The sequence below is a fragment of the Phyllopteryx taeniolatus genome, chromosome 12 (genome assembly GCF_024500385.1).
Source record: "Phyllopteryx taeniolatus isolate TA_2022b chromosome 12, UOR_Ptae_1.2, whole genome shotgun sequence".
In the NCBI taxonomy this organism is placed as follows: domain Eukaryota; kingdom Metazoa; phylum Chordata; class Actinopteri; order Syngnathiformes; family Syngnathidae; genus Phyllopteryx; species Phyllopteryx taeniolatus.
Window position 1 is genome coordinate 19573334 of NC_084513.1, and position 24851 is coordinate 19598184.

Genomic DNA, 24851 nt, shown 5'->3' on the forward strand with positions numbered 1-24851 from the left:
TATGCAAACTCCACGCAAAAAAAATTTGATGAATGATGATCTCGTCTCAATTTACTCGCAAATTTGTTTAATCAATGAAATCTGAAAGCCTAATTTGATGTCAAAGGGGCAGAGCCACTAAATTCTTACCCATACCTGACATAATACAAAAAAATAATAATAATTATCCCTTTGTTTGAATGCAAACACATCAAATTCATGAGGAGATTCTTTGTATCTAATGAACTGTTTTTAATCATTATACAAAACAACCTCAGATGTGTGCTTAGTGACTGTATTTGGTCCTGAAAAATATAGTATTGCAATGTAAAATGGAATCAACTGATAAAGAGAGGTATTATTAACATTCCATTTTTTACAGGCGCATAACAATTCTCAAAATGATCCTTAGTTCCCATCACTACAATATCTTTTGTATTTTTTCACTTTCAAATTCATCTCATTGTACCCTCTAGCAGACCGGCTTTTGGCCCGCGGGGCGTATCTTTGACACCACAGCTTTATGGTTTTCAGGATTGAGCGTTCCAATGGCTCAGATTTTGCCGTTCAACTTCCTTTTATGAAACGGGGAAGTACCTCAATCAGGCTTTTGGAGGCTTTGGGGGTCAAGGGATTGTTAAGTTTTGTAATTACTTAGAACGAAAGGTATGAGGAGAAAACATTTTTAATGTTTTAGGCAATTTTAGGCTAAAGGACAGGAGTACAGTGATAAAAGGATCAGACAAAACTGATGCAATAGTTCCAGCCACACCCTTAAAGCTTCACCCTCTTCCTTATCTGACAGCAGGAAGCACGCCAACTGGGAAAGTTCAGTTTGAACTAACTTTTAAACGCCAGGTCAATTCTAGTCTTTCTACAAGGGCCGGGGCGATTAACGAATTTATTTGATTAATCCGAATTTCTGGCGCACACTGTGCGATATTTGTCCACAAAAACAATAACGACTATATTTTGCGAGGAAAGTGGCAGTTACCCACTGAACCACTATTCTATTAAAACCCTATAGTTGGTTAGGCCAAAAAAAAAAAAAAAAACAGCACTCTAATATGGGGCCACAAAAACAACATTTTGCTTCAAAGGGCTCTATTCTTCATAAAATGCTCTATTAGGTCAGAAAATAAGTTTGATACTATGTCGTGCCATGAAACTGCTGTCTGATCACAAAAATGTAATGATCACTGGCAGCTTTATTAATCCAACATATTTATTCATGAAGTTGCATTTTGCACTACCTCCACAACAATAAACATATTTTTGAATGAATTTCTTCAAATAGATATTTGACCTTATTAGAGTGTGTAGGCGTCCCTAATAAAACGACCACTGGGAGCTTACTGTAATTGGCATCGGAGATTCCGGTTACAGTAGAGTGAAGATTGCAAATGTAAAATAATCATGCAATCAATACAAATAATAAAGAGCTTTCTTTTGTATGTGTTATGCTATTATGCTATTCTATCTTTTAAGTCCCATTAGCAATTTTTGTTTATCTGTAGTTTGTCTTCATTTTCATTTTTTATTCACAGCTTTTGTGCGATTTTTCCACACATTTTCCCCTCACATTTTCGGAGTCGGAATAGTAAAGATCATGCACACAGTTTGACCTTCGGTGACACTTTAAGCAAAGGTGATGGTGGTGGCGACGGGCTTTTTTTTTTTTTTTTTACAGCACATGTTTTCCAATGTTAATGCCACGGTGACTCATGTGTTTGGGCTTTTGTGTACAGGGTGAGTAAACATACTTAGTTTTAAAGCATGCAAATAGCAACCTTTCATAGACAATTGTCACTATAAACAGAGCATTACGATTTAACCGTGACCTTTAAAACCAAACTGGAATCTATTAAGAGACACTGGTTAACAGCTGTGTGAGTCACGCGAGAACGATCACAAACATGAAGTGAACTTACACAATCTAATGAGGGCCGATGCACGAGATGTAGCAAAAAGTTTGCCTTTAAAAAAAATTACACAGACTGAGAGGTGTTCCTGTGTTTGAAAATATTGCTTTGCTGCTATCTAGTGGCATCTTGGTGCCTGTAGTCACGCCAAAGCTTTTTTTAAATCGAAAAAAAAAAAAAAAAAAAAGTGCTTTGCTGTGGTCATGTCTAGGATATTACAACCTGTTTTTTTTGTGTGCGCGTCAATTACTTGCATGGGAGAAATGTTCAAATGAGGACTGATTATCGGTATGTGTGTGTGCCGCTTTTGTGTCTTCAGACGTTTGTCCACCTGCTCAATTTTGGGAGTGAGGATGAAGAAGCGACAAAAACAAATGTTCAAGCATGCAATAGCTCAGTTTTATATCACACGTTCCTTTCAGTCTTAATCTTCCCCATGAAACAGATGTGGGCACAGTGTTGCACCTGGCATGCTTGTAGATGCGAAGATTGATCAAATTAGTAATGGATTCGGTCTTTCAGCAATGCAAACATTTTATTTTACCTCTTTATTATAAAACAATGAGAGAGCAAACAGCAGGACACTATTAAAAGTTACAAAGTTTTTGTTTTGTTTTGGTTTTTGGTTTTTTGGTTTTTTTTTTAACTCTTTATATGGTCTGATGTCTTATTCCGCATGCATGTAGAAATAATCATGTACTCACAAGTGGCCCTTAACTACTATATTTCAACAAAAATGTGATTGGATGCATTTCCATCCACTTCCTCTCACGCTTTGCTTTTCAGTTCATCAAGCGCTTACATGTTTGTCAGCCTCGTGAGATCCGTGCAGCCAAAATCTCTCTCAGGCCCCCAAGTGATGAAGCGATGTGCGCTGAACTGTGACGGCGAGCTGTACTCAGAGAAACGACTCAAGTTTCATTGCCAACGTCCAAAGTCAATCGTCAGCTTGGCCTGCAAGTGGGACACACGCTTGAGTGGTTCAATAACAAATGGAAGCGGTTGCAACACAGTTGCGAGGGGATATAATGACTGTTTTACTTGTCTAGCTCAAGTCGATGCACATGCATAGGTTTTTTAGCTCCACGGCTCCCCCTACAGCCATGAAGTGTAATTGCCCTTTAACCACTGTGATAAAACAATCTTAAACCAACAAAGACATGATCATAAGCCATTCAATGTACACGCTAAATGTTAAATGAACATCATGTCATCAAGTCAAATTCAAATGTTAGCGCGCTACCTAGGCCTGTAACGATAATTACGATATCAACTTATTGTTCAATAAATAAATGGACATGATCGTTTTGGTGGACTTGATAAATTGTCGTTGCTTCGGGTTGGACAGCTGTGTCATGAGCCACTAGCGGGCTCGTGGAATGCCGGCAGACCGGCTTTGGCTCCGTCCAATACTCCACAGCGGTAATGCTCCATGTGGCGCGTGTAAATCCACACAACGGAGACACTTAAGGAAAAGTTAACTGTTTGTTATGTTCGCTAGCCCGTGAGCTAAGGAGCTAAACAGCTCGCTAACAATAGCGCCTCGCTCCGAGTTGTCGTGTGTGTTCGTCCCCAATTAACACACACACACCGGAAAGTTCATTAACTGTTTAAGAATAACCTCAGCAGCACATGTTATTCAGTCAGAGGTTGACCACACCGAACATATTTGATTGACAGATGAGGGGCTCGTCTTCAGCGCCTTCAGCCGAGCAGCAACACAGTCGTGCAGCTCGAGGCGGGCCTTATTTTTCATGATTTCATGGGCGTAAAAACAACAATGATACCATCGTTGACCGTGATAGTTTTTGGGAAAATATCTCGTCCTAAAAAAAAATTGTTATCGTGACAGGCCTAGTCCCTGGTCCCGTTTCGGCAAACGTAGGACAACATCATGTCTACCATGTCCTTGACAATGGCCCTAGGAGGGTGCAGGTTGTGAGGTAGGCGGTGCGCCAAACACATCTGCCAGGCATCCACCAACATGACGTCGAGACCCTTGAACATGCTGCGCAGCACCGCGTCCTGCTGCAGCATCAACCAGTCGCTGTTGTACACGTTGCCGGCTCGTCCCGGTTCCTGAGGGTTGGCCGTTCGGATCACCACCACCGTCTCCCGCGCCCGATCCAGGAGTCGCGCCACCGCCTTGCGGATATGCCGGAGGCGGTGCATGTACACCTCCACGGGAAAGGTGCTGAAGTGAGCCCAGATGCCGAGCACCACCACCGTGTTGGGACCGCCGGTCAGGCCGTCCAGCTCGTTGGCGATGTAGCGCAACTCGCTGACCATGACGGGCTGGATGCGGATGGGTGGGCCGTGGAAGCGGTACTCGAGCAGAATGTTGCGGGTGCTGTCCACCGCCATAAAGGGCCCCGACTTTTTGGGATTCTCCAGGTTGAGTTTCTTCATGTCTGCAGAGCAAAATACAATGAAGCGACATAAGCGGAAACAAGTGGTCAGGAGCAGCGAGGGGTGCGGTATCTTTCAACAAAAACACGCAGACGTTGGCACAAGCACTGAAACTGTGTGTGACGACTGTGTGATTCATCCAGAGTCACTATATACACTAAATATCTGTGTAATATAGGAATTATATACACTACTTCTACGATATTATTTGAAGGACATACCACACAGCCCTAATTACAGCTAACCTCAACAGTCTTGAAAGAATATATTATACTATAGTCTGTCAAGGTGATAGACTGCACTCCTTGTTGCCTCAGGAAAAATGATCTGCGAATAGCGAAAACCTGCGAGTATTTGACACCCACCCAAAAAGGTTTTTAATTTCGATAGATGCCACAAGATGGCAGCCAATCATGTTTTTCTTTTAAACAAGACTATGGCCTGAAGAAATATAGTTCCTCGCCTCTGTTCCATTGGCTTGGCATCAAGATGTCAGCAGATGGCGCCAAACCACTATTTTTATATTAGACATGGGTTTGGCCTGAGCAGACAAACAGCAAAAAGGTAAGTTTTTCAGCGCATAATGGAGGGAAGGTTCCCCAAAACAATTGCAATTTCAGCAATGCCGAACCATGAATATGTTGGGGTTCACAACACTCGGCCTTATACTTGAGTGTTGGGGAGGAAGGGGTGTCATAAAATCAAGGAGTTGACCCCGGCCATCACCCGACCTCTACACGCCACTGCTTGCTTTAAAGCTGTGCTGAGTGATTTTTATTTTCCTTCTGAGTACGAACACGATGCAAGTTAATTAAGAGGGAAACTATTTTCTGTGCAAGGTTTTTTTTTCCCCCCTCGTTGTGCCAAAACGGACGTGGTATAAAACGGGCTCCATGCACACATCACTTCCGCATTCGGTGTTCGGTGGCATGTTATCGAAACAGATAGTGAAAACTATGGCAAGTCGAGTCAAGTCAAGCTTGTCTACTTTTCATGCTCGGCTCTCGCCAAGCCAGCCAGCAGGAGTAGGGGGCGGGGCTCGAGAGACTCGGCGCTTGCCAGTCTTTTTTAAACATCTGTAGTCACTTAAAAAGCGAGTGCGACCGTTTTTCCACCTCTGTCCACCACCTGAGCCAAGCTATGAAACGGAAGCGCTCACCTGGAAGTACAGTGAGGAGAAATTCGAACCACTGACGCAAGGTGGAGTCGCCGTACATGTAGACCAACTTGTTGGTTAAACATTGAGTGATGGCGGACGGCGTGTCAAACTGCCGCATGGTGACGCCGCCCAATGGCCTCCATGAGTCCTGGTAGTAGTACCCAGACGTCGCCAGCTTCACGGGATCCGGTTTTTGACTGCTGCTGCCTACATTGACAACAGACACAATCACGTGAATAGATTGTAACCCCTCCAAAAAAAAAAAAAAAAAAAAAAGTAAAGGTCATTAATTTAAAGGTCCGCAGTACCGTTCCTCGCAGGCAGCACGTTGATGGTGTCTGTTGTGGAAGCATGGATGGCAACCTTGACGTTCTTGCCTCTGATGTTAAAAAAGTAGATTACAAAGGTTGCAACAGGAATAGCAACAATGAGATACAATCAGCGGCACTCGAGGCACGCATCGGGTTACTCTTGCACAAACGTGTGAAAAAAAATGAAGATCACGCAAAAACGAGCCAAGTGTTATCATTAAGGAAGTACCTATCAACGTTTTGTGCGCATCAGCAGATAACTTTTGAATTGTGGTTCATAAACTCAAACTCATTGTAGTTCAGAGGCCACATAAAGCCTAATTTGATGTCAAAGGGGCAGCGCCACTAAATTCTTACCCATACCTGACATAATACAAAAAAATAATAATGCAAACACATCAAATTCATGAGGAGAATCTTTGTATCTAATGAACTGTTTTTAATCATTATACAAAACAACCTCAGATGTGTGCTTAGTGACTGTATTTGGTCCTGAAAAATATAGTATTGCAATGTAAAATGGAATCAACTGATAAAGAGAGGTATTATTAACATTCCATTTTTTACAGGCGCATAACAATTCTCAATGATCCTTAGTTCCCATCACTACAATATCTTTTGTATTTTTTCACTTTCAAATTCATCTCATTGTACCCTCTAGCAGACCGGTTTTTGGCCCGCGGGGCGTATCTTTGACACCACAGCTTTATGGTTTTCAGGATTGAGCGTTCCAATGGCTCAGATTTTGCCGTTCAACTTCCTTTTATGAAACGGGGAAGTACCTCAATCAGGCTTTTGGAGGCTTTGGGGGTCAAGGGATTGTTAAGTTTTGTAATTACTTAGAACGAAAGGTATGAGGAGAAAACATTTTTAATGTTTTAGGCAATTTTAGGCTAAAGGACAGGAGTACAGTGATAAAAGGATCAGACAAAACTGATGCAATAGTTCCAGCCACACCCTTAAAGCTTCACTCTCTTCCTTATCTGACAGCAGGAAGCACGCCAACTGGGAAAGTTCAGTTTGAACTAACTTTTAAACGGCAGGTCAATTCTAGTCTTTCTACAAGGGCCGGGGCGATTAACGAATGTATTTGATTAATCCGAATTTCTGGGGCACACTTCAAATAAATGTTGATTTTTTGGGGGGGGGGTTTTCTGAGCGGCTTCCATAGATGTTTACACTTTACAACAAAGTAGCAACAGTACTTTACAAAGGACGGATGGTCAGTCATTTGGAAAAGGTACAAAATACTGGTATTGTTCAAATCTATTGCAACCACAAGGAGAACTGTGGACATGAAAGGAATCATTTTTCATAATTTTGCATACAACAACAAAGGAAGGCAATCATTATACCTTGCAAAAACAGTAATTTATCCACAAACCGGTGGTAGCAGCTTATAAATTAAATCAAATCCGGAGTCCAAATCAGTTGCGCATTTCACATGGTTCTGGTTTGTTTTTTCCCCCGTCAAGTCGCAACCTATATACTCTTTCACCCGACAACTGCAGGTGGTGTGACCTCACAATCAGAGCGTCCAGAAGTTCAGCAAACATTAAAGCAGCGTAAAATTAATTGTTGAATTAAAAAGGATTAAGGAAGGTTTCAAAGGGTTTTTGCTTTTTCCTTTTATTGAATGGGTAAAAAAAATAATAATAATTTGGGGGGAGAAATAAGATCCGATTTTATTTTCAAGCCATATCATCCAGCCCTACATTCTACCCTGTGGAGAAGTCCGAAATCAAAAACAGTACGAATTAATGCAAATATGCAGACAATAACCAATCACGCAAATAAAACCAAAAGAAATCAAGTACTGAAGCACACATGCAAATTAGCTATTCAGCTAACTCTTGCATCAAAGCTGTTCTGATCTGCACGTGCTACCTGTACCTAGATGCATGTGTGGCAACAATTGACACTTTTATTGTATTATTTGCAGAGATATGAGATATATTTTTGCAATAGAAGCGCAGTACATTTGTCCAGAACCATGAATTTGGTGGTTTGGGGATTTTGGGGAGATTTTTAAGTTTTTGGAGTCCAATTGAGGGGTCTTATTGTGGTTTGTGTATGCTAGTCTGTCTGTCAAAGCTCTTCATAAACACCTGTTATTAAAGGTGCTATAAAAATAAAGTTATTATTATGATTATTATTCATGATCATTGCATTTGAAATAACTTTTCATACATTTGTACAGATTTTAACCACCATTTTTAGGGCGTGAACTTTCTAATAGTATCTCACGTATGTTTCTATGACATTGGAAAGTACTCAAACCAAGTTTTGGCGTCCACAGATTGTTCTTTTTGAAAAAGCTTTTCAAACAGAAGGTCATACGGGGATGAAACCAAGTTCTATTTAGGCAATTTTAGGGGTGAACAGTTCAATACCTCAACAGCTTGTTCTGTTTGAACTACTTTTGGAATAGCTCATGTTAATCAAGCACTGAGTGTACAAACCTTTTAAAAAGTAAAGCTTCCTTTTCGGTGATGAGGTTTTTGGCGTAGCCTCCCATGCTATGGCTGTATCTGGCGTCGCAGCTGAGCATTTTGGGCTTGTAGCAGAACCATTGATCGCCGGAGTGAGGGTCCGTGAAGTTGCACAGCGGCCCCTCATCTTGCGGCAGGCACACGTTGCACAGCATCTTCTCAGAATGATTGCCTCGGCGAAAGAAGCTGAAGAAGTACACCCGATCGGGCCGCTTCTCCCTCAGCCGCCGCAGCACGGCGACGGCCTCGCTCGAGTGCACCATGGTGACCTCGACCTGAGCCGAGCCATCCCACAGAAGCGGGAATCGAGCCGAATAAAGTCCGTTCTTGTGGTCCAGCAACTGCCCGGCCACGCCCGCCTTGCATTTTGGGGAGTGCAACCGAGCCAACAGAAAATCTCCGCCGTAGCGCTTGGGTCGGCCCTCGAAGTCGTGCAGGTGAACTTGTACTTCCAACTGGTCGCCCACGTACCAACGCTGTCCGTTTTGGGAGGGGACGATTTTAAACAGGCTGTGGGCCGGGTCACTCGTCTTGGTCAGGGCGGGCGGCGCGGAGCCAGAGGGCGGCTGGGGCCAATCGATGGAGTCCAACAGGTTGCGCTCCTCCAGCTCTTCTTCAAGTGACGTCGGCTGGCCCAGATGTGGACAAAAGCTGCAACTGCGGTGAAATGTTGGGAGGCTTCCAGAGAGGTTTGATGACTGGATCCGGTTTTGGACCTTGTACAGCGGTGCCAGTATGTGGTTCCTCCACTTCTGAAGAGATGGCATGATATGCATATGCAGAATGTCTCGACAGAATTCAACAGATTTAGTGGCAAAAAAAAAAAAAAAAAAAAACATGTCATCCTCCATGATTTAGATGTATTAGGTACTAAAGAGAGAGTTTCTACATTAGAGCGTGGTGTCGTGCAGTGCAAGTCGTGCTCCCTTAGCAAAAATTGCGTCGAGGAATGGAGCATGTGTTTTGCTTTTATAATCATTCTGTTTTAAAAGTTCAGTAAAGCCATATTTTTTTAAAGATCTCAGATATTATTAATGAATCCAGTATTTTGGTATATCAATGTCATTAACGTTACCCATATACTCCAGGCAAATTTTACACCGAGGAATTTAAACAAAGCAGGTGATGCGATCGGCATTCAGCAAAAGGGGATTCTTTTAAATAAACTAATCAATCCGCTTTTTTATCATGAAACAAAGTTATCATAGTTGGAATAGGATAACTGATGCAATTAGGTTCTCTTGAGCTTGTAATAATTGTATGTAAGTGCAATAATTAAGATTATTTTGTTACCTTAATTCTAATTATTCTTTGCTGTTGCCGTATTCGAATTGGTTTATAATCCAATATATTTCAAAGAAAATAATTCTATGTATTTTAAAAGAAAAAAATGAGAAGAAATAAGTTCCACATGAATGTGTTTTTATCAGTATGCGGGTGTGTCGGGGGGCTCATACAGGGCACCACTCAAGCTAGGACTGCCACAGATGTCTTATAGTTTAATTTGAATCCTATTCAAAATAAAATAAATGTGTTTTTCCTGATCACTTATGTTTTATTTAAAAGAATAGTACACATTTGACAAATTCTGCCAGGGTATGTAAACTTATGTAGACTAGACTTTTTTTTTTTTTTTAAAAAGATCAATTTCTCTCACCTGCTCAGTGGTGATGTTGCGCAGCAGGAAGATGAGGCTGAATAAGGTGAGAATGCTGAGGATATATTTCCAAACATTTCGGGCCATGGTGAGCGTGACTTTGACCCGGTTGAGTATCCGCAGTCATGAAGATGTCAAGGAAGTAACCTGATAACAAAGACCGAGTCGCCCACTAGGCAGGGCCTCTCGAAGGCCACAAAAGCAGGAAAATAATTCATTAAACTGGCTATTAATATTAACTCTCATAAAGGATACGCAAATACAGATTCAAATGTCAATCGATGGTCATGTTGTTTGCGTGCTTGTTGCCATTATGTTGAATTTATTGGTGTTTCGTCCATCTGAGTTTGAAATGTCCTACTTTACTGGCTGTTCTTGAACGCATGCCGTCTGAGGCGAAAGTCATCACGTCAGAGCTAATTCAGCATTTTGCAATAAAAAGAAACCACCAAAAGCAAACGTTCAAAGGTTTTTATGATGATTTTACTATTATGATTATGATGATTATGCATTCTTATGATCTCGTCTCCATGCAGTCCCAAATTGACTTACTTGGTGTGAAATGTGAGCCTGTTTAATTGAACACAAAGCCGATATACTCGCAGGAAGCACGATTTATTCTCTTGTAACCTATGAAGGGCAAGTTTATTGTACTCTCAGAGATCTAACGGAAAATCATTTAATTGTTCTGCCTGATAGATAAGCAAAGATGTATTTGTAATTTTGAATTACAATTACAGGAACATTGAAGGTCATGGTGCAACGATTTTTGGGCAGTCGGTTAAAATTCATATTTGCGTTGTTCATGTTTTGTAATATATACACATCATATCCAGCAATAGGTCAACAATGAATTGGCTAAAAATTACATTTTATTGAGCACTCCCGAATGATTTGGAGCCCTAGTGGTGGATAGAGTACCTACACCCAGTAGGTACTCGATCCACCACAAGGGCTACAGCAAAAGGGGCGTCGCTAGGTTTTGACATTTGGGGTGGCTTAGTCCTTCCATCCATCCTTCCATTTTCTTCCGCTTATCCGAGGTCGGGTCGCGGGGGCAACAGCCTCAGCAGGGAAGACCAGACTCTCCCCAGCCACTTCCTCGAGCTATTCCGAGGGCATCCCAAGGTGTTCCCAGGCAAGCCGAGAGACATAGTCTCTCCAGCGTATCCTGGGTCGTCCCTGGGATCTCCTCCCGGTGGGACGTGCCTGGGAGGCGTCCGGGAGGCATCCGAATCAGATGCCCCAGCCACCTCATCTGGCTCCTCTCAATGCGGAGGAGCAGCGGCTCTACTCTGAGGCCCTCCCGGATGACCGAGCTTCTCACCCTATCTCTAAGGGAGAGCCCGGACACCCTGCGGAGCAAACTAATTTCTTCCCCTTGTATCCGGGATCTTGTTCTTTCGGTCACGACCCACAGCTCGTGACCATAGGTGAGGGTAGCAACGTAAATCGACCGGTAAATAGAGAGCTTCGCCTTTCTGCCTTGCTCCTTCTTCACCACAACAGACCGATACAACGGCCGCATCCCTGCAGACGCTGCATCTATCCGCCTGTCAATCTCCCGTTCCATTCTTCCCTCACTCGTGAACAAGACCCAGAGATACTTGAACTCCTCCACTTGGGGCAGGATCTCATCCCCGAGCTGGAGAGGGCATGCCACCCTTTTCCGACTGAGGACCATGGTCTCAGATTTAGAGGTACTGATTCACATCCCAGCCGCTTCACACTCAGCTGCGAATCGCTGCTGTGAGAGTTGGAGATCACGGCCTGATGAAGCCAACAGAAACACATCATCTGCAAAAAGCAGAGATCCAGCAAACCGGACCCCCTCTACGCCTTGGCTGCGCCTAGAAATTCTAACCATAATAGTTAGAATCAGAATCGGTGACAAAGGACAGCCTTGGCAGAGTCCAACCCTCACCGGAAACGAGTCCGACTTACTGCCACATATGCGGACCAAACTCTGATTCCGGCCAAACAGCCCGTATCAGGTACCCCATACTCCCATAGTCCAAAAAGGCCTGATAGGACTCCTTCTTCAGCTTGACGGCATCCCTCACCGCTGGTGTCCACCAACGGGTTTGGGGATTGCCGCCAAACCAGGCACCAACTACCTTACGGCCACAGCTCCAGTCGGCTGCCTGAGGAATGGAGGCGCGGAACATGGTCCACTCGGACTTAATGGGTGAGACGTGGGTGAAGTTCTGCCGGAGGTGGGAGTTGAAACTCCTTCTGACAGGGGATTCTGCCAAACATTCCCAGCAGACCCTCACAATACGTTTGGGCCTTCCAGGTCGGACCAGTATCTTACCCCACCATCGGAGCCAACTCACCACCAGGTGGTGATCAGTTGACAGCTCTGCCCCTCTCTTCACCCGAGTGTCCAAGACATGCGGCCGCAAGTCCGATGACACGACCACAAAGTCGATCATCGAACTGCGACCTAGGGTGTCCTGGTGCCAAGTGCACGCGTGGACAACCCTTATGCTTGAACATGGTGTTCGTTATGGACAATCCATGGTGAGCTCAGAAGTCCAATAACAGAACACTACTCGGGTTCTGATCGGGGGGGCCGTTCCTCCCAAACACGCCCTTCCAGGTCTCACTGTCATTGTCCACGTGAGTATTGAAGTCCTCCAGCAGAAGGATGGAGTCCCCAGCGGGAGAACTCTCCAGCACCCTCTTTAAGGGCTCCAAAAAGGGTGGGTACTCTGAACTGCTGTTTGGCACATAGGCACAAATAACAGTCAGGACCCGTCCCGCCACCCAAAGGCGGAGGGAGGCTACCCTCTCGTCCACCGGGGTGAACCCCAACGTACATGCGCCGAGCCAGGGGGCAATAAGTATACCCACACCTGCTCGACGCCTCTCACCATGGGCAACTCCAGAGTGGAAGAGAGTCCATCCGCTCTCGAGAGGACTGGTACCAGAGCCCAAGCTATGTGTAGAGGGGAGTCCGACTAGATCTAGTCGGAACTTCTCGACCTCACATACCAGCCGGGCCCCATGGGTGCAGGTCCGGCCACCAGGTGCTCGCTTTCGAGCCCCACCTCCAGGCCTGGCTCCAGAGGGGGGCCCCGGTGACCCACGTCCGGGCAAGGGAAACATATATCCATTTATTTTGTTCGTCATTGGGGTTTTTGGAGCCGTGCTTTGTCTGGTCCCTCAACTTGGACCTGTTTTCCATGGGTGACCCTACCAGGGGCGTGAAGCCCCAGACAATTTAGCTCCTAGGATCATTGGGACAAGCAAACCCCTCCACCACGATAAGGTGACGGCTCAAGGAGAGGGGGGTGGCTTAGTACCCCAAAAAAAAATATTTGTAGACGGGAAGTCTTTACCTGCTTCCTGTTCATCCCGCTTTTCCCATTATGATGATGGCCAGTGTCCAGGTTGAAGACGCGATTGTCGATGGGAAAATCGTTGTCACCGCGGCCCGGCTGTAACTGTGCCCGTGTATCCCACACTTTCTGCCAAATGTTTCAGAAAACACGCTGGTTTGAAAGTTACATATATTTGCTAGCAACCACAGATCTGATAAAAAAAAAATAATATTTCAAAACACCTGGGATGAGGGGAAACACAGAATGCAATGCAGTCACTACCACGTACAGCAGGACATGCCGCACCTTTCGACATGGGCAATGGTCAGAGACCGACTGAATGAAAGAAACGGGGAACTAAATACAGTACAAACATACTGACGAGACAATGAGGCACACCTGGACAAGAGTGGTTGGGGAGAGCTGATAGGCTGATAGACAAGGGGAGCATTGATGACAAGAACAGGAGGAGACAAAGACATGAGCACACAGCTACGAAAAACTCCAACTGATCCCAAAGACAGAAAATATTGGTACATCATGATGCATAAAACCCAAAGTACTGAACAAAAATACAGATCATGACAATAACTTCATCCAAAAGAGGACAACGTCAGACAAAAACAAACATGTTGTGTAAGATGACACTTCCTTCCGTCCGCACTTGTGTGCATTTGCTCATGTAAAATCAACATCAGTGACAACTAATTCAAAATTCAGCGTTCCGCACTTTCAATCTCATTCTGCACGTGTATAGTGACAATAAAAGGCTTTCTATCCTGCTATTCACTTACCGTGGCCTTGCTACGTTCACAGCTTTTTTATGTTAATACAAATACTGTACATATTGTACGGCCCCAATTCCAATAAAGTTGGGACGTTGTGTTAAACATAAATAAAAACAGAATACAATGATTTGCAAATCATGTTCAACCTATATTTAATTAAATCCACTACAAAGACAAGATATGTAATGTTCAAACTGTTAAACTTTATTGTTTTTAGCAAACAATCATTAACTTAGAATCTTATGGCTGCAACAGATCTCTGAGAGTACAATAAACCTGCCCTTCATAGGTTACAAGAGAATAAATCGTGCTTCCTGCGAGTATATCAGCTTTGTGTTCAATTAAACAGGCTCACATTTCACACCAAGTAAGTCAATTTGGGACTGCATGGAGACGAGATCATAAGAATGCATAATCATCATAATCATAATAGTAAAATCATCATAAAAACCTTTGAACGTTTGCTTTTGGCGGTTTCTTTTTATTGCAAAAAAAGCTGGCAATGCACACTGACCTGTGGACCGAGAGACTTCAGAAATTTCCGTGCAGTTGACTGTGGGGGGGGGGAGGGGGGGATAAGATTTCAAACCCTGAGCTGTTGTTCTGCTCACTGCTTACCATGAGGTACAAGCCCAATTCCAATGAAGTTGGGACGTTGACCATCCATCCATCCATTTTCTGAGCCGCTTCTCCTCACTCGGGTTGCGGGCGTGCTGGAGCCTTTCCCAGTTATCATCGGGCAGGAGGCGGGGTACACCCTGAACTGGTTGCCAGCCAATCGCAGGGCACATACAAACAAACAACCATTGGCACTCACAGTCACACCTACGGGCAATTTAGAGTTGTCAATCAATCTATCATGCATGTTTTTGGGATGTGAGAGGAAACCGGAGTGCCCGGAGAAAAGTTGTGATTATTTTCTAAAAACAATCAATCTAAAAACATTGTTGACCCGGGTAAAAATATCCGCTTAAAGCCTCCAGAGGTTGGAATGCATCACATCGGGTCTTTGTGGGGACGTTCCGCACCGCATCAAGGCGCTCTAAAGCGCCCACACCAGGGCGAAACCTCTGACACACTGGACTAGGTCTTAATGCAGTCTTGCAGGATTTTCATTCTCTTGGCTTTAGTAAAATTAGACTACACCGATCTGATCCGCTTGATCGGTATCGCCGATAATTAGCATTTTATGCTGATCGGCTTTAATGTCATAATTCGCCGATCCGATCAATGACATCATTGATCGGCTCCGCAAAAGACATACTGTAAATATCTGACCGCCAATAAAGTTTTTTTCTTTTAAATATGTCGGCAGTGTGGGACAGCCAACACGTCCGAGACAGACAACACGTAATACGTGGATTTAGATTTTAATACGATACGACGCGCAAGCAGGCAACAAAAGGCAAAGCTAATGTCGTAACAGTTGTAAGGAAACACGCCAGCGTTCTGTCGAATCATGCTCTAAAGGTTCAGTGTGTGTGAAGTAATTTAATTACACTAATTTATTTGTAGTAAGTTAGCACCCATTATTTCTGCCATGTTGTAATCTTGGTTTGACCTGACTGATTAGAATACATGACCTGACGAGAGAATACTTTTGAAGATACTCAGTATACAGTACACAAGTATATACAGTAAATGAACAAGTAATTTAAATAGACACATTACTCCATCTTGTGATCGATCCGTGATCGGTTATCGTTTTTTTAAGCTCGGTGGTCGGCCCCAAAAATCCTGATTGTGTAAAGCCTCGGTAAAATCATGCATACTGTGATAGGACACTTGGTTATAAATGATAACGAAACCCCAAATGCATCGTATGTGCCACCACTAGTCTAAACACAGTAGTCTGATTAAGATCTCATTCAGAACTGTATTAATACCACACTGAAAAAGAATATTCAATATATATATTTCAATATGAGAAGAGAGTCGCACTGTTGTGAGAATGGTCGGAATTCTACATGAAAAAAATAATAATGCCAAAGTTTTACACCGCATTCTGATTATTATTATTATAAATATATGACTTCGATTCAAATGTGGTCTTTTTTTTCCCTTTTCAGTGAGGCCGTATACAGTTTTGTACGTTCAACCTGATTCGATTTATGACAATCATACAATCTTCTTTGTCCCGTCACGACAAACATAGGACAACATCATGTCTACCATGTTCTTGACAATTGTCCGAGGAGGATGCAGGTCATGAGGGTGGTACGGGTGCGCCAAGCACATCTGCCAGGCGTCCACCAGCAGAACGTTGAGACCCTTGAACATGACGCGCAGCACCACGTCCAGCTGCAGCGAAAACCAGTCGCTCTTAAACAGGATGAAATCCTGGGTCAGGGCCTGAGGGTTGGCCGTTCGGACCACCACCACCGTCTCCGGCGCCCGATCCAGGAGTCGTACTACCGCCTTGCGGATGTGCCGGAGGCGGCGTACGTACACCTCCACGGGGAAGGTGCTGAAGTGAGCCCAGATGCCGAGCGCCACCACCGTGTCGGGACCGCCGGCCAGGCCGTCCAGCTCGTTGGCGATGTAGCGCAACTTGCTGACCGTGATGGGCTGGATGCGGGTGGGTGGGCCGTGGAAGCGGTACTCGAGCAGGATCTTGTGGGTGCTGTCCACCGCCATTAAGGGTCCCACCTTTTTTGGACTCTGCAGGTTGAATTCTTTCAGCTCTGCAGGGTAGAATAGATAAGAGGAAACAAGTGGTCAGGAGCAACTGGGGGTTCAGTATATATTTTATAGGAACACTTTTACATGGTCACAAGCACTGGGAAAAAAAAGTGAAACACGTTGCAGTACAATCATTTTGACAATGAAGGCTGCTGTTACTCAATGATATCGCAGTTTATTCAATTCCATTCAATTGTATTTATATAGCGCCAAATCACAAAAGAATTTGTCGCAGGACACTTTGCACATGGAGTAGGTCAAAGCCCACACTCCTCACTCACGACAACGGAGACCCCCGACTGTTGAGCAACCGAAGTTGTACATCGAGGAAGAATGGGAAAGATTCCACCTACAAAGCTTCAACAATTAGTCCTCCATGCCTCTGTCCCAGCTTTTTGGAACCTATTGCAGGCATCAAATCCAAAATGAGTGAATATTGGCTGGAAAAAACAAAGTTCATCAGTTTGAACGTTAAACATATTGTTTTTGTAGTGTATTTATTTGTACTACTGTATGTAGGTTTGAAAGGATTTTCACATGATTGTGTTCTTTTTTTTAATTTACGTTTTACACAACCTCCCAGCTTCATTGGCATTAGGGTTTGTGCATCCATGATCTGGGGAGAATACTGCTTGAGGTATGTATACCTCTTAGTATAAGACACTTTGCGCCAATAAAAAAAACACCCACTGAATCAAGTCACATTTATTTCATGCAGCACTTTTCATACGTTAAGGTGCAACACAAAGAGCTTTACAAAGATAAAAACAATTAAAATAGCAAGAAATATACAAGAATCCACCCCTCCTCTCCCCACATATTAATGCAAGCACAACCACACGAACACACACACCCGCAAGTACACACGCACACATCACGTATTGATTAATAGTGTAGAGACACGGAAAGGCACTCAGGATCCAGATGAGGAAAGACAACCTGTGGGGAGCCATCCCCACCGAGAGGTGCCACAGCCCACAGCCATTGTTACTTCAATAACAAATATCAAGAATTATTAGCTTTCTGACAATGTCAGAAAAGTAATAGGCTTTGTTAAAGCCCACCATTGCCTCTTAGGGAGGAGTACAGGGTGGTCCCAACGGCGTGTGTGCATTTGTACACTGAGAAGGAGCGCTCTCACCTTAAAGGTTTGATGCGCACACTGGACATGGCGCATCAGATTGAGGGATCATGCCAGACTGCCTGAACAATGTCTTTGTCACTGATAGAGCCTGAATACAATGAGGAAACAAAACTGACACCACCATGCGGTGACACACCTGTCATTCCTTTCAGGGTACTGATGGTATTTACTGTGGGAAAACATCTCACTCTGTAAGAGTAAAGATGACGGCTTCTGACATCTTACCTCTGGACAGTTAACAATGGCTTGAGTGTCAGACTACATGCCAAACACACTGCGTTGCTGTCTTTGTCTCAGGAGACATCCATATCCCGAGTGTAAGTTGTACTCGAAATTGACCCAGGTTTTGATGATCCTGCTGACGGGTAAACTGATGAATGTTGAGCGAGACTGTGGCTTATTGGACGGACCCAACGCCGGTCCGCGAGCCCACTCGCGGCTAATAGCTATCTCGGTCAATTCGCGTGATGTGACACTTGAGGGAAGATGCAGTTTTGGGGGCTGTAGGCATAGCTAGATGGGTAACTGCACGCTGTAGTTGTAGAAAGAAGGTTTTCGTAGGTAGAAGGTTTTAATCACTAACTCGCAATTGCGACTGATAGCCACAGAAGAAATGATGGCATTCAGTACTTATATTGTGGGAGAGGGCCGACTCACACCAGAAAGTCTACGCCCAAAGCTACATGTGTCACTGGGCCCCGTTTTAGCCCCGCCCAAAAAAATCCAGACAACTGTGGTGAACAAGAGTTTAACGCTACAGTATATTGCAACAATTCAGTACTGAATTGCTCTCGAGCCACCACAACGCTATGAGACGAAAACGCTCACCTGGAAGCACAGTGAGGAGGTACTCGAACCACTGACGCAGGGTGGAGTCGCCATACATGTAGACCAGCTTGTTAGTCAAACACTTCGTGATGGCAGACGCCTCGTCAAATCGCCGCATGGTGATGCCGCCAAATGGCCTCCACGAGTCCTGGTAGTAGTACCCAGACGTCCCCAGCTGCATGGGACCTGGTTTTTGACTGCTGCTTTCTACATTGACGAAAGACACAATGGTGTGAATAAATTGCCACACCCCCCAAAAAGTAAGAGTCATTAGTCTGACGGTGCGCAGTACCGTTCCTCGCAGGCAGCACATTGATGGTGTCTGTTGTGGAAGCGTGGATGGGAACCTTGAGGTTTACGTCACTGACGTCAAAAGTGTGGATTACAAAGGTTGCAACAGGAATAGCAACAATGACATACATACGTCAGAGATGAAGATCACTCAAAAACGGAACAAGCGTTATCCATGGACAAGGAAGAATCAGCTTTTACGCGCATCAACAGAAAACTTCTGAATGGAAGTTCATAAAGATATACAATCTTCATTGGGATTGGTCTAGAGTTGAGCTTTCCAATGGCTGCAGATTTTGGGGGTTCCACTTCTATCTATGACACAGGGAAGGACCTCAGTCAGGCTTGTGAGGGCTTTGGGGAAAGGTACGTGGATAAAAACAGTCTAGCCAGACAACTTGAGGTTTAACTAAAGAACAGGGGGAATGATAAAACCGACAAACGAGACCATTTTAAGAATGAGCCATTACAAACCAGGCATTTGGGTCCATAGATTGTTCTTTGTAAAAAGCCTTTCAACAGAAGGTCATACAGAGATGAAAATAAGTTCTAGTTCAATTTCAGGGGTGAACTTTCCAGTGTCCCAATGTGATTTTGGAGGTCAACGGCTTGTTCTGTCTGAAATACTTTTGGAATGGCTCATGTCAATCAATCACTGAGTGTACGAACCTTTTAAAAAGCAAAGATTCCTTTTTGGTGATGAGGTTTTCGAGGTAGCCTCCAATGGCGTGGTCGATTCTGGTGTCGCAGCTGAGCATTTTGGGCTTATAGCAGTACCACTGATCGCCGGAGTGAGGGTCCGTGAAGTTGCACAGCGGCCCCTCATCTTGCGGCAGGCACACGTTGCACTCCATCTTCTCAGAATGACTGCCTCGGCGAAAGATGCTGGAGAAGTACACCCGATCAGGCTGTTTCTCCCTCATCCGCCGCAACACGGTGACGGCCTCGCTCGAGTGCACCATGGTGAGCCCGACCTGAGCCGAGCCATCCCACAGAAGCGGGAATCGAGCGGAATAAAGTCCGTTCTTGTGGTCCAGCACCTGCCCGGCCACGCCCGCCTTGTATTTTGGGGAGTGCAACCAAGCCAACAGCAAATCTCCGCCGTAGCGCTTGGGTCGGCCCTTGAAGTCGTGCAGGTGGACTTGCACTTCCAACTGGTCGCCCACGTACCAACGCTGTCCGTTTTGGGAGGGGACGATTGCAAACAGGCTGTGGGCCGGGTCACTCGTCTGGGTCAGGGCGGGCGGTGCGGAGCCAGACGGCGGCTGGGGCCAATCGATGGAGTCCAACAGGTTGCGTTCCTCCAGCTCTTCTTCAGGTGATGGCGGCTGGCCCAGATGTGGACAGGTGCGATTACGGTGAAACCTTAAGAGGCTTCCATAGAGGTTTGATGACTGGATCCAGTTCTGGACCTTGTACAGTGGCAGCACTCTCTGGTAGTTCCAGTTCTGAAGAGATGACACGTTATGCATAGGACATGATATTTTGACTAATGATCACTGTTACCCAGTGATTCCCTACCACTGTGCAGTGGCACATTGGCATGCTGTGAAAGATCATCAGGTGAACCGCAGAAAATTATCCAATTTCACAGAATTGGTCAGAAAATGATTATTCCTTTCGCACAAATAATGTATCTTTGTTCATCTCTCTATGCCAATGACGTATAGTGATAGGCAGAAAAATGTAACACTCTTCTACTAGATGGCAGAAGGTACAATTGCCTTTAGCACTGTTACCTTCTTCAGCAACACTGTATAGTCAACCAGTGTTTTTACACAATGAAATTATAAAATGGCGTCAAATCCATAGTCATTCCACTAGGAGCATATGTTGGTCAAATCAGATTTCCACGCCCAAAATCTCACGCTTTAGAAAAGGCAGTTACCAATTGTGCCATCAAGCTATGGAGTAGCTGCTGGCTCCACACACGACAATCGAAGAGCAAGTCCTCATTCCGATACCATTTACGAAGTAATTACCCCATCTGACAAGTGGGTTTATTGCTGTTTTGTTTCCTATTCTCTTCCAATCTGAAGAATGATCGTCATGAAGACAAAACACTTGTTTTAATGCAATTAATTGTTCGGCCACTGATTGTGCTCATCTGAAATGCATTAGTTTAATTTAAATCCCTTTAAAAAATAAAATAAATGTGTTTTTCCCGATCCCTCATGTTTTCTTTAATGAATGGTGCTCATTTTACAAATTCTGCCAGGGTATGTAAACTGTAAAAAAAAAAAAAAGATGGGTTTCTCTCACCTGCTCAATGGTGATGTTGCGCAGCAGGAAGATGAGGCCGAACAAGATGAGAATGCTGACGATATATTTCCAAACATTTCGGGACATGGCGACCGTGTGCGTAGCTGCCGTGGGGCCCGCAGTAATGATGATGTCGAGGAAGTAACCTGATGATCAGGGCTGACTCGCCCACGAGGCAGGGCCTCTCGAATGCCACAAAATCAGGAATAGAATTCACCTTCAATTTATTAATAAAATACTTAATATCAACTCTTATCATTGTAAAGCAAATATAGATTCCAATGTGTGCTTGTTGCCATTATCTTTCATTTATTGTTGTTTTTTTCATCTGAATTTGAAATGACCTTTTTTGCTGGCAGTTCTTGAACGCGCCTCGTGCTAGACAAAACCGAACGTAAAGTCGATGTTTGTTTTGACTAGCTAGCCCTTACGTGTCAACTGGTGGCCCGGGGTCCAGATCCGGCCCGCCACATCATTTTATTTGGCCCGCGAAAGCAAATCAAAATTGCTCATTGTGTTCTGGTGGAATACCATTGAGATATTTGCAAGCATTTTTTTTGGTAACAATCCCCCTTTGAAAAGAAATGTCATAGTTGAAAAACATGTTTTTATAGGCTTCTGATTTCAAAAATGGCTATTCATCAATGTTTCGTGTACACTGTATATGAGGTAATCTTTCATTTATGTAGCGGCCCTCCGAAGCAAGTCATAACTACGATGTGGCCCGTGACAAAAATGAGTTTGACACCCCTGATCTAGCCCTTTCAACAGCTCATGCAATCAACTATTTACCCGCAGTCCCTCACGGTTATTGTTGTTGTGTAAATGCCAAAAGGTGAGGTTATTTACTCATACCGTTTTTGTGTGAAGTGCTTATTGCACAGGATATTAGTTACTCATTACTCCCTTTGTATTCTTTTATATATCACATTTTTAATCCTAGTTGTTCATTGTGTTCCACTTAAAATTGTCTACACAAAGCATGGGAATTGTTTTAATTTTGCAACAGTCTTAAAGTAAAAAATATTCTTATTATTATTATTCATCCAAAACTTAGCAGCGTCCCACGTCATATTAAACTGCGTCGTTGCATCTGCTAATCAACAATTCACTGTAATGACAAATTTTTATGTAGTCTAATGTGCATATCAGAAAAAAAACATACGCTGTGTATTTTACATGCAAAGTAGATAACATGTACTCATTGTTTTTCACTTGAATGTTTTAAATTATAATTACATTTTAAATTTGACTTCAATTGGGTGGCATAATGATTCTTTTTGCAAGCATAAGTGTATCGCCGAAGGGGGCGCGCCATATAGCAAATATGGCATACACACACACACGCACACACAATAATAATGAATAAATAATAATAATTAGTAATAATATGACAAAAAATATTACAACATGCTGTAAATTATGACTGGTAAAAGAAACAACTAACTAAACTAAACACGACGTTAGATGCCAAATATTTTTAATATTTACAAAATATATAGTATAAAGAAATTAGGATGTTGCAAATGTTCTATTCATTTTAATAGACATGTTTATCATAAACATAATTCATAAACACTGACATTAGGACTGAAATAGTTTTATAAATAATCATAAAATGTATCTTTTTACATTTAAATGTTTTAAAATGGTTATAAAATATTAAATATATTCCAAATATTTACAAACAATTAGAAAACATCAAGTATATTAAAATGACTATACAGTACGGTATAAAGTATAATTATATTTCAAATTGTTCAACATAATTGTAAAATATACAGTATGATAGATTTAAAATATTTAAAAATAATGGCCAAATATAGTGTAATATATTGAAAGTTCTAAAATATTTGTCAAATGTATAATCTGTTATTAAATAGGTTATTTTAAAAAATAATAATAAATTCTCCATCACTGTCACTGTCTGCAAAATCAAGAAGACCAAAGATGCGGAAATTTGACCTGGAGGGTGACCAAAATATAATGAACCTGCTTGTGTTCATTAGCATAACGACACATGGAACAAATTACAGTGAGTCTAAGCAGTGACAATGAAAGCTGTTTTATTGGCACGCGATTTGTGGCTCGAGCTTGCAAACAGATGCTGTCCAGACTCAAGTTTGGAAGAGGGCTCCGAGTGTCCACAATTAGCCTCAGTTCCAGAATACTCACCAGACGTGTTCGACCCGACTGAGCATGTTTGGGATGCTCCGGCCATGAATCCCGGTAGAAGACCTCGAATCTGGAGTCTGTCATGCTGATTTTGTGGGATCCGAAACAGATCGATGCTATCCGAAAGATCAATTTGATCAGGATAGCAAAAAAACAAAAAAAACATTACCAAATCTGGATCACTCCTATCCAAATTACTTTTTGGGGCCCTGATGGGCACTGATGACCTGCCATCTATCTATAGCTTCTGTCTGTAGACACAAACACAGATGGACATGCACTCAAGTAAGTCAAAAGCCACACAAAGCTTGCAGAAAAGCCTCACACAAAACTTATTCTACTGTTAAATGTCACTTCTTTAAAAAATAACTTACTTGACATGGATTATTCCTTCACTTCTGGTTGTGTTTGTTATCTCACGTTCAGGCTGCGGATGTGAACTCGCTGTTGACCTTCTCCATTAGTCACAGGCATTCTGCGCTCCTTTTTGTGTCTCTTTATGATGTGCGTCTCTGCTGTGTGCCCGAGGGGTTGGGGGCGTTATTCATGTCCACCGCAGCAGCAGGACGAGTAACATTACACGCTTTTGTCTACACGTACACAAAGGAGGCTTGCTGCAGGGGGGTTCGGCCTGCTACCACATCAGAGTTGAACACAAATGGGACAGGGGAGGTTACGAAGGCCATTAAAGGGTCAAATCCTTTTTTTTTTTTTTTTTTTTTAAATCAGAAATTAAATTGTTTTATTTGGGATGTATCAAATAAAAGTGTATGCAGTGTTGTGTAAACGTGCATCCAGTAGTTTCTAACAAGACCCAATTTGGTTTCCCACAAATTTACTGAAATAAAAATTAAAGATCATAACATCATCATAACATTGGCATACACTATTAAACATTCAAAGGTTTCTCTTTAAAATTGCATTCTTTTGGGGGGGGCTCCCCAAGGTGAGGGTGGTGGCCACCGCTGATATATGTCAGAGTAACACTAAAATCGCTAAGCATGTCAATAAAGGGACTAAATTGTGGAATTAACTATCACTGGAATTTCTAAATATTATATCACACCCACTTTTCACATCTAAAATTTAAAAAAAATCCTTACTGGAATCTCTCTTTTTTTTTATTTTTTTTTGTGTAAATTTGGAAACGCCATGGATTTGATTTTCATTTAAATTTTTATGGACATATCATCCATTTACAGGTAGTTGAATTATCAGAATGCCCATCACCATTACCAGAATAGATTAAATATTCCGGTGTTTATTCAGTTGTCAACAAATACAACTGGGTTTCATTTGTATTTTTTTTCATGTATGGAAGCGAGGTCATTGCCTTTGATGGGAACATCGACCCTCTCAACATGGCCGCCACCTAGGCACGTCGGTTAGCATAGCTGCTACAGCGCGCTGGTGTTAGCTCGTCTTG

General features: G+C 43.3%; 2 protein-coding genes across 6 annotated transcripts; both read right to left on the minus strand.

The window, feature by feature from the left end:
• Positions 1–2417: 2417 nt before the first annotated feature.
• LOC133487078 (NXPE family member 3-like) lies at positions 2418–13609 on the minus strand. Of its 5 annotated transcripts, XM_061793086.1 has the most exons (8): positions 13498–13609; positions 13274–13402; positions 9930–10114; positions 8243–9024; positions 5778–5848; positions 5470–5676; positions 3804–4312; positions 2418–2855 (listed from the first exon to the last, which is right to left on the minus strand). In XM_061793086.1, exons 3-8 carry the CDS (start codon positions 10014–10016, stop codon positions 2820–2822), a joined length of 1692 nt encoding a protein of 563 aa, XP_061649070.1. In that variant the 5' UTR covers positions 10017–10114; positions 13274–13402; positions 13498–13609; the 3' UTR covers positions 2418–2819. The 5 variants fall into 5 exon arrangements, with proteins under 5 accessions (XP_061649070.1, XP_061649069.1, XP_061649066.1 ...); XM_061793085.1 differs by having other exon boundaries at positions 2418–4312; positions 8243–9021; positions 13498–13607; XM_061793082.1 differs by having other exon boundaries at positions 2418–4312; positions 13498–13606.
• A 748-nt stretch (positions 13610–14357) lies between these two features.
• On the minus strand, positions 14358–21453 carry LOC133486738 (NXPE family member 3-like). Its single transcript, XM_061792329.1, has 5 exons — positions 21251–21453; positions 19658–20436; positions 18990–19060; positions 18698–18904; positions 14358–16727 (listed from the first exon to the last, which is right to left on the minus strand). Exons 1-5 carry the CDS (start codon positions 21335–21337, stop codon positions 16162–16164), a joined length of 1710 nt encoding a protein of 569 aa, XP_061648313.1. The 5' UTR covers positions 21338–21453; the 3' UTR covers positions 14358–16161.
• Between the last annotated feature and the right edge of the window lie 3398 nt (positions 21454–24851).

Coding starts and splice junctions, on each gene's coding strand:
- LOC133487078 (XM_061793082.1), bottom strand. CDS start 10,016: ATGGCCCGAAATGTTTGGAAATATATCCTCAGCATTCTCACCTTATTC. Junction 5,677..5,777: donor CGTGCTGCCTGCGAGGAACG/GTACTGCGGACC, acceptor TTGTCAATGTAG/GCAGCAGCAGTCAAAAACCG. Junction 4,313..5,469: donor TCTCCTCACTGTACTTCCAG/GTGAGCGCTTCC, acceptor TTTGCTCTGCAG/ACATGAAGAAACTCAACCTG.
- LOC133486738 (XM_061792329.1), bottom strand. CDS start 21,337: ATGTCCCGAAATGTTTGGAAATATATCGTCAGCATTCTCATCTTGTTC. Junction 19,061..19,657: donor GAATCTTTGCTTTTTAAAAG/GTTCGTACACTC, acceptor TTTTGACGTCAG/TGACGTAAACCTCAAGGTTC. Junction 16,728..18,697: donor CCTCCTCACTGTGCTTCCAG/GTGAGCGTTTTC, acceptor TCTACCCTGCAG/AGCTGAAAGAATTCAACCTG.